Genomic DNA, 12,915 nt, shown 5'->3' on the forward strand with positions numbered 1-12,915 from the left:
GATCTAGAAAATGAAGTGTATAATTTAGGTAATTATTCTTCGAATTTCATGGTCCTGAATGTTCAGTCTGATTCCACTCCAGATTTACCTGCAATTTCAGTACTACCAGTCAAAGGCGAATTATGTGTCCGAAATAATGGTTCCGTACACGTAGGACATAGTGATTGTACTACTATTGTCAAGTATAGTGACAGTGGGAAATCTATTTTCAAAGCTTCACGCCATTCTTATTTTATTTGTGGTCAAACTGCATATGTTCGTCTGCCCCTCGATTGGGAGGGAACCTGTTACATTGCCTTCCTACTGCCACCAGTTTTCCTAGCCCCATCTGATTATCATAGAAACACACATCTAGTACACATTAGACATAGAAGGGAGTCCCCAATTGTCGATTATACTGAAACTGCTCTAGAACAATATACAGATTTCAATAGAGGTTTCTTTTTCTTTATAGGACCTATCCAGAATAGTAAACTAATCCGTAGGTTAACCAGAACCCTTGAAGCTGTAGTCAATGAGACTGCCTCTGCTCTAGGTAACTTAACCGAAGAGCAATCTGCTATGAGATTTGCCGTTTTACAGAATCGTCTCGTCCTTGACGTCATATTGGCCGATAGGGGCGGGGCCTGTAGAGTCATCGGATCTAGTTGCTGCATTTTCATTCCAAATAACGCGCCGTCTGTTTATTCAGCTATAACCAGACTCCATAAAATTGCCCATCTGTTACACCAAGATCCAGGCACCTGGACATGGTCCGGTTGGTTCTGGAATATAATTTCCGCCTGGGGATGGAAAGTCTTGTCCTTTCTAGGTATTGCAGTAGCGATCATATTCAGCTGCTGCCTCTGTATACAATGTGGCCCTGCGATTTGCGGCATTTGTGCTACATCATGTATTCCTAGTCCCAAGCCCCGTTCTAAATCCCGTTCCAGGATAATTCGAGACGAGCAAATGATACTGTATGAAATGATAGATGGTATCATGAATATTGATGTTTCCTGATGGAAACGTAGTGACAAGGAGGGAATGTGGAAAAGTAAATTTTGCCATGTTCTGTGTCCCTACGTGTCATCCATCATATGTTATGTGTGCATGATTAAATATGCATATGTATTCCCCATGTTCGATTCAAGACGCAATTACAGTTGTGTCCACCTCTAGTATGTCAGTTCCAGTCCTCGTGAATACTACAAATATCAGGCCTATGTAAAGCTACGTTGCCACGTTTCTCAGTGTGCACGTTATTTCATTGTAAAGTCCCCGTTTCTAGGCCTCAAAAGGGCCCGGACACCAGATTCGGCTTCTGTCTCCTGAACCCTCGTTGAGGAGCGATACAGCCCCCACCTGTATCCTTGACCCTTCACTTACTTCCTGCCTCGCAGTGCCCGGTTCAGCTTGGCCCTGCCTCTGAGTCTGCCAAGAGTATGTTATGATTCGAGTTATCAGTACAGCCCTCCTTCTCTGCATTCCTAAGCTACTGAATCGCATCAATAGTTACCGTCATTGTCTAGCCTTTACGGCCCCACGTTAGAGAAATACTGTATTAATGGTCATTTAATATTCTTCATCACGCACTACATGTAGAATAATGCATGGTCCAGTCTTAGTGTCTGTTAGCCTTTCCCCTCCTGACTTCTAGTTTATATCAACATGTTCTCTAAACATCAGATACTAGATACTGTTTAGGTACATGTCGCCCTGACTCTCCAGACTTCAGTCTCTGCTCCTAGCACAGAGTTCGAAGCCCCCAGCTTCTCCTAGTGATACGTCATTGCCAGTTTGCGCGCACCATCAGGTTAGAGGTCCCGGCTCCTTAGGTAGCCCCCTCCATGGTTTCCGCCCCATTCACGACATATTCTGTTACGTTTGCATCACATGTCTATGTATACGCCCTGTTACACCTCTTTTCACCCTTATCTTTCGCGACTGCTACGCGTCACGCCTATTGCTCCACCCACTGCTACGCCTATTGCAATGTAATGCTATGTGGTTGCGTTATGTATATATGCTCATGTACTGTTATTAAAAGTTACGCCGTCATTCCCGATCCTGTCCCCGGCAGCTGCCATCCTATTCCTGTGCAGGTGGTCCTGTTCCTGTCCTTATGCTGTATTAAACCTGCCAAACTCCTACTACCTCGAATCTTGACTCTTATTTATTGAGCTATCTGTTATTCATTTATTCATTCAAAAATAGGGTATTATTTATTTATTTACCACACAACGCACACAGCAGCAAGGAGTTCTCTAACGTCGTGATGGAACTTTCCAACCCCGGTTCCAACGCCAACCACATCCCGCCGTCGCAAGCCCTGGGCGACTCACTCGCCACCTTCTTCCACCGCAAGATTGCCGACATCCATACAGCTTCAACCCCCGGACGACCCTAACAGGCTCCAACACACCGGACCCACCACACCCCACCGACCACGACCCCCTGACAACCTGGGCCAACGTGAGCATCGAACACCCAATCAAAACTATGGGCACAATCCACTCCGGCTCGCCGTCTGACCCTCTTCCACACCACATCTTCAACAAAGCCAGCAGCTCCATTGCACCCCACCTGCGCAACATCATCAACCTCTCCTTCGAGCCCGCGACCTTCACTGAGAGCTGGAAGTACGTCGAGATCAACGCGCTACTAAAGAAACCCAAGGCGGACCCAAGCAAACTCAAAAACTTCCGGCCCATCTCCCTGCTTCCGTTCCCAGCTAAGGTCATCGAGAAGATTGTCAACATCCAGCTCACCCGCTACCTCGAAGACAACAGCATCCTGGACCCCTCCCAGTCAGGATTCCGCAGCAACCACAGCACCGAGACCGCCCTCATCGCCGCCACAGACGACATCAGGATCCTACTGGACAACGGCGAGACGGCGGCCCTCATCCTTCTGGACCTCTCTGCGCCTTCGACACCGTCTGCCACCGCACACTACGCACACGACTCCACGACGCAGGGATCCAAGACAAGGCCCTGGACTGGACCTCCTTCCTCTCCGGCAGAACCCAGAGAGTCTGCCTCCCTCCGTTCCGATCCGAAGCCTCCAAGATCATCTGCGGCGTCCCGCAAAGATCATCCCTCAGCCCGATGCTGTTCAACGTCTACATGGCGCCTCTTGCACGCATCGCCCGACATTACAACCTCAACATAATCTCCTACGCCGACGACACGCAACTGATCCTCTCCCTCACCAAGGACCCCCTCACCGCCAAATCCAACCTCCACCAGGGAATGAAGGCCGTCGCCGACTGGAAGGAGGATAGTCGCCTTAAGCTGAACACAGACAAGACAGAGATCCTCATCCTCTGGCCCAACCCCTCAGCATGGGACGACTCCTGGTGGCCCGTATCGCTGGGGACACCCCCCGCACCTACAAACCACGCCCGCAACCTTGGAGTCATCCTCGACTCGAAACTCACCATGACCAAACAAGTCAACACTGTTTCCTCCACCTGCTTCAACACCCTCCGTATGCTCCACAAGATCTACAGATGGATCTCGACAGACACAAGGAAAACAGTCACCCAGGCCTTAGTCAGCAGCAGACTCGACTACGGAAACGCCTTCTACGGCGGAGCCCCGACCAAGCTCATCAACAGACTGCAAAGAATTCAGAATGCCTCTGCACGCCTGATCCTCGACGTCCCGCGCCGCGACCACATCACCCCCCCACCGGAGGAACCTGCACTGGCTCCTCGTCGACAAAAGAATCGCCTTCAAGCTCCTGATCCACGCACACAAGGCACTCCACAAGACCGGCCCAACCTATCTCAACAGTCGACTCTCCTTCTATGTACCAAACAGGAATCTCCGCTCCGCAGACCTCTCCCTGGCCACCTTCCCACGCATCCGTAGAACCACAGCCGGAGGCAGATCCTTCTCCCACCGCGCCCCCAAGACCTGGAACACCCTCCCTCCAACCTACGACAAACGAAGCCCTTCTAACCTTCAGGAGACGACTCAAGACCTGGCTGTTCGACCAGTAGCAACAGCACCCCCCCCCTCCTACCCACTCCCCACCCTCAGCGCCTTGAAACCCTAGCGGGTAAGTAGTGTGCTTTTCAAATTATTTGATTGATTGATTGATTGATTGAGTATGATAGCGATGTATTACCTACAAAAACAGGGGGGTTGGGGCGGTCTTCACAACTATCACACCTGGCTCAGACCATATCAAAGTAGGCTCTACATTGCAACATTCACCTGTTGGTGCAATACCTTCCATGAAAGAGAACGGCTTTGCAGACCTGTTCAGCAGGATGCAGCAATAAGTCCACGAATGGGAACTCCACCCACAATTCCTCTTCCCATATTTCCACAAGTGGGGGTTCTCTCAGATCGACCTTTTTGCCACATCGGGAAATGCAAAATGCCCAAACTTCGCCTCCTGGTACCAAACACCCATGGTCCAAAGGCAATGCACAGTGGATGAATTTGTCAGAGATATTTGCCTCATCTTTTCCTCGTCTCCCACTTTTTCCCTTCCTGGTTCGGAAGCTCAGGCTCAGGCAAACTTCTCTTACAATGATCCTGGCAGCTCTCACATGGGCGCGTCAACCTTGGTTAGCAACACTCCTAGAACTTTCTGTAGTTCCACCAAAGAAGCTGGAGTTGGATTAGTAAATTATACTAATCCAAAGTCCAGCGCCTGCCCAGGGCAAGTCATTATAACGACTTGCAAAAGAAACTCGTCATTATGACACGTTCGTACTGAGGGTGTTAAAAAAGGCATGCGTTCTAAACACTTGCGTAATTCCGACATACAATCATTCTACATAGATAAGACAAAAACTTTCAGAAAATCTAAACAACTTTTTTTCGCCTTTTTACCACCTCATAAAAACAACCCAATATCCAAATCCGGCATAGCCAGATGGATAGTTAAATGTTTTTAAACTTGCTACCTTAAGGCCATATGTTTCTCCCATAGCACACTCGACTTGCAAAATGGGATCAGCCATGGCCTTTCTAGGAAACATCCCCGTAGCTGACATTTGTAAGGCAGTTACATGGTCCACACCACACCTTCACCAAACACTATTTAGGGATATTTTAGGACGGCAACAAGCCAATGTAGGGCAAGAAGTACTACATATCCTTTTTCAAACCGCTGCAACACCCACAGCTTTTGATGAGGGAATGCTTTACAGTTGATGCAGAGCATGTGTATCTACAGCCACATATACCATTCAACGGACTATGTTACTTACCCTGTAAGCATCGGTTCATGGCATATAGTGCTGTAGATTCACATGCACCCCCCTCCTCCCCGGACGCCTGTGGCCGTCGCTGTTACATTATACCTTTACTTTTAGTATAGTTATCTCATTACTTACACATACTTTACACTCCTTTCTCACCTGCCTGCGGGAAATTAATCTAACAATGGAGGCGATTCCCAAGCACAATATCATGGAGAGGAGCAGTCACTTGGCCTTGTGAATCGAAAGACTTCTTCGAAGAAAAACAACTTGCACAACTGCTGACCCAACACTAGTTGGTGGGTGTATGCAGAACATGTTCATCTACAGCACTACATGCCACAAACAGGTGCTTACAGGCTTACAGGGTAACATATTCCTTTAAACAGACTGTTTTTTCAAGAAACCAGTGCTGTTAAAAAAATAAATAATAATAATGTTTTCCTTCTTCACTTGATCCTTAAGGCTGTCAAATCAATTTAGGAAATGGAGACCTTGCAATGGGGACAACGTCCCCTTTGATAAATGAGTTACCACATCTTTAGAATAGTCAGTAATTTTTCAGTGGTTTGCAACTGCAGTTGTGGTCACTAACCATTAATGCATAATATTGTGAATCGCAATTAGAAAGGGATGCCCATTTCATTCCTTTTGCTAATTGCGATTTGCAGTGAGTCACACAACTTCTTTTGCGATACAAAATGGCTTTTCTTTCCATATCGTACAAGGGGTTCAGTACATGGTTCATTCACATTTTGTGATTGCAAGCCCTGTGACTGTATGAATCTCGGCTTACTGACAGCAAAATATTTTAGTACATGTGACCGTAAATACGTCCTTCGTTGCTCTAATGATACTTAACAGATCTTCCTTCATTGCAGTCTCTTCAGTTGTAACATATTACGGTCAAATTAATACTTCTTAAGGGTCATGTACCATTTTCTCCCATACTCCTCCAATTGTTTGCATAAGTAAGGCTTTAGTGGGGCCTGCAGTTCTTTGGAATCTTTTAGGATTTGTGATAGTTTGGCTAATGCAATAACATGTAACCTGATAAACGCATTTCCTCAGCAAATACTCCCGTCTTCAGAAATTTGACTGAAGATTAGAGTTGACTGTAGATCACATATTATGTAAATATTCTCCCTGTGTTATTTAATTTTTTTGTACGTGTAACATTTGAAATGTATCCTGTGTCTTTTTATGATTTTTTAAAAATCGAATAAAAGTGACTGACTGACTGACTGACTGTAGATCCTTGAATTGCCCTTGTCGAGTTGGTGCCCCTGGTGCTGTGTGAGGATGTTCACTAATATTATGTACTTACCTGGATGTGAAGTACATGCTCCTAATGTACTTCCTTATGTTATAATGACCCTCCGATGTAATAGTAGACCACCTTGTTGAAACCTCCTGTTCATAAAATATATTTTGTGACTTCTGTGGCTGCTCCTTCTGCAGTTCCAGAGTCTGGACCATCAGAACCCCATCTCAGAATTGCAGAGCTTTAATATATTGCCATTATAGAGACAATTGGTATTATCATTCTTTAATTTACTTCGGTGTTGTATTTGTTTCTTGAAAACAATTAATTGTCAATGCAGTAAATGATTTCCATACCACAGTTGTAATAACCTGTATTAAGACCAGTTTTCTTTTCATAATAGGACCTGTAATTGCAACCTCCATCTTTTCGTTAAAACCTAAACAAAAGAAACACATAGCCTCAAAGGATATTCAAGATGTGTACATAAAGGACAGAATACATTGTTTGTCAGGTAAGTTAAAGTGACTAGGGTGTTGGTTGAACATATAAGAAAATATATTTTGCATTCTTTTCACCCATCACGTTGTTTTGGAAAGAAAATATTGGTGCTTGGCACATTGTTACGGGCTGAAATTGTAAGAATACAGTTTCCCTTTTTTTATGTGCATAGCTCATGTCTTTTGTGATGATCCTTCTGCACTCCAGATAAGTAGCGTTGTTTCCAATGTGAGGAAAGTATCTCTATTCATTTTCTCAATGCTATTCTAAAGTGGTGCAACTCCTCTGCACCAGTGGATTATTGTCATGCCTGCTCACAACACGCCCACGAGCAATCCGAGTTAGAATGCGGGGCTGGCAAAACAGACAAAGCAATGATTGGCAAGAAAGCTTCCCCGGCGTATGCGCGCGCACCTGCGCATGCGCACTGGAATTAGTAACGTACTTAAGCCCGCCTAGCACTCCAGGAAGTGCTTCGCGATTAGCCAGTATCAGTGTTTCGTTCCGGGTCACTGGTGGGGTTCCGTCCGAGGAGCTAGTGGTTGGCGTCTCGTTTGCGGCGTTTACCGCATTACCGTGAGTACAGGCTTCTCTGGCCTTACGTCTTTCTTTTTGTCTTAGTTTGTTTTATGTTGGAAGTCTTGGTTTAAAGAACAAGCCTGTTCTTTCGCGTTCTGATCTTGTCCTTTGGAAAAGTTTGATTTGCATTATTATACGATCGTTAGAGCTCTCTGTCTGTCTCTTTGTTTGTGAGAGCTCATTGCCGTTGGCAATTGTTCCTGCCGCTTATTTTGGTATCGGTTGGTGTCTTAAGGAGAATTCAGTGAATCTATTGTATTATTACTCCTGCCTATTGTTCCTTGTGATTATTCAACAAGGTGCTCAGGGTTTTCGGAGTAGTCTCACAGTGTTACTAGTGTACTGGTTGCATGAGGTGCGTTCAGAGATAGAAAAGCCTAATATAGAATAGTCTCCAAGCCTTACAATTATTAACCGCCATTCCTTGTTTTCAGAGTACTCACTTCCTCATATCCAGTTATACCTCTATGCTTTACTCCAAGGGGGAACAGCTAAACACCTTGCATTCTCTAGGTACACATACCACCCATTCTTCCTTATGTAACACCCTGATAGAAGGTATAGGGAGGGGACTATACTAACGTTCTGCTTTCTCTTTAGCCACAGTTCTGGTGAGCAAGAACCAGGCCCGAGTGAAGATTGCTGGTTGCTGTGTCTTCCCCTCCTTTCCTTGTTGTGTTTCCCCCTTTTCCCCCTGGTTACCACTTGTGTGTCAGTGTTGCAACCTGACACCGGGGGGTGATAGGGGTGAAGTTGGGTACTATACGTCAAGCTCCACGGTACTCCTGAGACAACAAGGCACGAGCACGACAATTATGTGTCAGAGTATTGATAACCAAAATATAATCTGACATAAATATTGTGACCTAAATATGGTTTACAACAATATAGCTCCATTGGGTGTAGATGTTCTAATGCTAATTACAGTAGGGCAGAATTTTTGTAAATGATAGGACCATATAAGTTATTTGATGGCAAGGAAGAATAGATTAAAGAATCTGAAAGTAGAAGCCTGGGAGAAATTATTGGCTGCATCTGTCACAAATAATGTAAGGGATTTTTTAACACCCCATTTTAAAAATCTAATGCTCCAGGATACGCATGTGGATGAAGACTCTTGGGTGGCGCACTTCACTAACATCTTTAATGCAACTCCAGCGAGCCCAGGGCCTATGGATGCAGAGTCTGTTCCATCTTCTATTAATAACCTCGCTTTTGATAACTGGAAGGTACGTATAGCCCTGGATCAAAGTTCCAGCAATAAGGCGCCCGGCTTCGATGTTGCTCCAATAGATTTTTACACGGCCCTGACCTTTGGAGTCTGCTGCTCACTAGCACCTTTAATGCAATAGCAAGAGAGGGACCTCCCGCCTCCTGGCTTAAAGCCATTTTAGTTCAAATTTTTTAAAAAGGTGACAAGCAAGACCCCTGAAATTACAGACCTATTTCCCTTCTAGAAAGCACAGCAACATTAATGGGCAGAGTGCTATTAAATAGATTGGAGACATGGGCATCGACAAATAATTTCCTGATCCCTGCACAATATGGGTGTCAAAAAGGGAGAGGCACACAAGATCAATGCCTGAATTTGAGCCTGCTTATAGCAAAGTATACTCAGACAAAGCAAGGCAATTTATACCTGGCCTTTATGGACCTCAGTGCGGCCTTTGATTGTGTATCTCCCCCACGGCTCTAAAGAATTATGAGGGAAATGGGGATAGACCAAGCAGTGTTACCTTTATTAGACAATTGTACTCAAGGGCTGAAGCATGCGTTAGGTATGGGTCACAGGGAGAATGCATTAGGTGGTTTCCAGTAACGAGAGGAGCTAGCCAAGGGTGCGTTCTTGCACCTTTTTTATTTTCGCTGTATACTGATGGAGTGGAGTCTAAAATACTAGAAACATAGATGTGCCCAGAATGAGAAAGTTGCACATCCCAATTTTATTATATGCAGATGATGCAGTTTTAATTGCACGGACGGGAAAGATCCCTCCAGTCAATGTTAAACATTTATGTGGATTTTATGAAAGGTTTGGATCTCCGTACAAATTAATCCAAGTCATTTGTTTTAATTGCAGGGCAAAAACTGACTAAACCACCATCCTTTTTTATCTCAAATCGTAAAGTGGCACAGATGGAGTCTTTTCCATACCTAGGAATCACTTTCGTCTATAAGGCATCTTGGAGGAGTATGGTAGAGAACCATGGGATTATGTTAGAAAAGGGCACTATTGCTATTCGCTCATTCTCAAATAAGCTGGGAACAAGAAACCCAGACATTTTAAGAAAGGTCTATGGGCTAAATCAGGGGCAGTAGCCACGTATGGTGCAGGGGTGTGGGGCCATGTTGACGCAAAGAGGATCCAAAGAATAGAGGATTTGTTTTGGAAATCAATGATGAGTCTCCCCACCTGTTGTCCCAATTAAAATGTACATGTAGAACTAAGCATCCCTTATATAATTTATTGGATAAATGTTACTCCCATCCTCTTATGGCACTCCGTTTGGCGTAGAGACAGTGTCATTGACCCAACAAATAATACAGGATTGCCTATCTCATGAGTACCAGGAGAACCTTTCATTGCTAAAGTATGTGAAAGATAATTTATACACTCTTGATTTAGGTAGCTTATTTGAATCGCCAGAAAAATGTGGCTCTGTCTCGAAACAAGTACTAAAGACCTGTTTTATGATTGCTGCTAAAGATGGGAGATTGCATGTACAGCGTAATAAACTTACTGTTAGAGAATATATTGAAGGGCCATTGTAGGTTGAGGGGATATCCCCCTATCTGGACTTTGTAACAATCCCACGGCACAGGTTTATTTTACTAAGGTTTCGGCCCAACTATATCTCTTGCATGTTGGGCCACCCTGCTGGTATCTTTCCTTCGAATGATCTCCTGTGTTGCCCATGTGATGACACTTCACAACAGTCTAATTTGCACGTCTTTTTTTCTGCAAATTTTATTGTAACCAACGGAAAAGGTTTTTAATTCAGCTTTTACGTAAGCACAATTTTAGACAATGTCATTTGGCCCTGTATTGTTTACGTATGCTGCCTGATCCACTAACCTGTTAGTGTTGCCTCTTTTTTATGTATGTGTCTGAAATCCAGGAAATCATTTATTGACTGATACTGATGAATTGCTTCTTTTAACATTTTTAACAGTGATGTATACATACTTTTATCATTAACTTGTATTAATTGAATAATGTAATGTTGATGATGATAGGACACCATATTTTTTCAGGCTGTATTTAAGTCACAGTAACTTGGTTCCATACTGCCAAGGTAAATTGATCGGTGTCTCCCAGAGGGTATGAGGAAAAATGGTACTCTCTAGAAAAGCATGGTGGAATTACTTGGATCCTCGAACCAGCATTAGTTACAGTACTAGCAAATTGGGAATCACAAACTGAGTTACCGCCAAATGGGCCATCGGCGGTCTGTGGACCCTTTCATGCTGCCTTCCTTTGACCTTGTGGAATAGTCTGTTGGCATTATGTTATTGAATTGAATTGAAAGAATATTTATATAGCGCCTAACTACCCGGAGGCCTCGTAGCGCTTCAGAACCAAGAGCGTCAATTCAGTTATTTCAGGCAAATTAAAGGTTGATCCATTTTTTAGGGTTATCCTATTTCAAACAAATCCATAATGGATTGAGTGTAATTTCTTGCTGTAAATGAAAACAAGCAGACAAATCAATCATTTGAACCTTCTGTGTCAAAGCCTCCCTTAACAATCCATCACTAACATACATAAAGTGGATATGCAAATGTGGGTTTCTGTCCTAGAACTGGACTTCCTAGGGTCTTTACTTTTATTTCCATCCTTCGGTTTGTGAAGTCTTCATAATATTGCTGAATCTGTGACTTTTTATCTTCATTGCTAAGGGCTTGGGCAGTGGAAGTTGAGATTTCCTGGAACACAGCTGGAGCTTAACACCCCTCAATTCAAAATTATTTTTGTGGGTAAGAGGAATCTACCCAAAACATTTTTCTAGCTCACTGGTAACAGGTTACAGATTGTCAACCGGTTTTGATTATCTTGGTCTCCAATTTAGGTCACACAAGTTGCAAAAGTGCCTCCATTCTATTGATTACTTCATAGGTGTTATCGTTTTTTAAAAAAAAATAAGGTGGATCGAATCCACTTTCAGCTCCATGGAGCACCTTTTAGATCCAAGCTCGAAAGCGGAGCATGTTATGTTACCAAATTGTGGACTTGGTACAAATTGTCCTAATTATTAGGCCATCAAAAATATTTCTTACACAGGATTTGTAGCTTCCCAAAATATATACCACTTCAAATATTGGGCCTGATGTACGAATTTTCCGTTTGCAGAAAGTGGACGTAAATTGCACAATGACTGGAAGGGCATTTTGTGAACAACCCCATGGACTACTGATTACTTTTAAAAAACATTTTTATCAACATTCACTAAGGGGAAGTGGTTCTCTGGGGGCCCTTTCCATTTGTGAATGGCATACCTTCAGTTTTTACCTGGTGGTAAAATAGTAATGTTTTACAACCAGATTTTGGTCACAAAATGTAATACATACGTTAAGGAATCGATATTTGGAAGGGATGAGCTTAAGATGCCCCTTTCAGATAGCGATTTCTTAATGTTTACCTTACCCATTGAACAATTTGGAAAATCTATCCGAATCGTTAGTTGGCTTTAGTACATTACATAAAGTGTTGAACCGGTTGCAAGCACTCCAATTCACCGAATCTGAGGGTTTGTGACTGTTAAAACACTTTGTACATCAGGCCCCTGATACTTACAGTAGATGTGAAAATTGTAATCCATAATGATTTTATATAATTTTAGGCCAGGATATTGACTAACAGAGGCTGTGTGAGATAGGGAGGACACTAAGCATGTTTATTTTAGGTTAAAGAAAAAGGGCTAAAAGTGATCATTTGCTGGCAACATTGGCACGGTATGATGAATGTTAATGAAGGTTTGCAGGGTGTTAGCAAGTAAATCCCAGTGCTCGGAAATAAGGTTTTAACTCCACTAAAAGTAGGGAGAGGAGTTAAACATGGAGTCAAAAAAGCATTGATTGTGTTAATACCTTTAGTGCCATTTCATATATCTGCACGGAATTTGGCAGGTGCCTCGAATGTTTAACATATTTTGACATGTTGAAGTTCACCAATATTTTATTTGCTAATTACTTTGGCACCGGTTGACAAATCTGAAAGAAATTTGTTAGGAATTTGCATGTTCAATTTTCTGTTGGCATGGCAAGTTTAGCCCAGTACAGGGATTCCTGATTTCATGCAGATCTGACAAGGGGGCATTGGTAAAGCTGAGGATCCAAAAAATGCTTGATTCGCTAATTACTTTGCACC

General features: G+C 43.5%; 1 protein-coding gene across 4 annotated transcripts in view; it reads left to right on the top strand.

Annotated features, from left to right (window-relative positions):
- LOC144823538 (uncharacterized) overlaps positions 1-12,915 on the top strand; it is a 428,207-nt gene that overhangs the window by 219,449 nt on the left and 195,843 nt on the right. For 3 of the 4 annotated variants that reach the window (XM_078682136.1, XM_078682138.1, XM_078682139.1), the window contains one exon: positions 6,871-6,981. The exons of the other annotated variant lie outside the window; for it this stretch is intronic. In XM_078682136.1, coding sequence (XP_078538262.1) covers positions 6,871-6,981 — 111 coding nt within the window. The remainder of the gene's footprint in view (positions 1-6,870; positions 6,982-12,915) is intronic. 4 annotated transcript variants of the gene reach the window in all.

This window comes from Lissotriton helveticus, chromosome 3_1 (genome assembly GCF_964261635.1).
Source record: "Lissotriton helveticus chromosome 3_1, aLisHel1.1, whole genome shotgun sequence".
Taxonomy (NCBI): domain Eukaryota; kingdom Metazoa; phylum Chordata; class Amphibia; order Caudata; family Salamandridae; genus Lissotriton; species Lissotriton helveticus.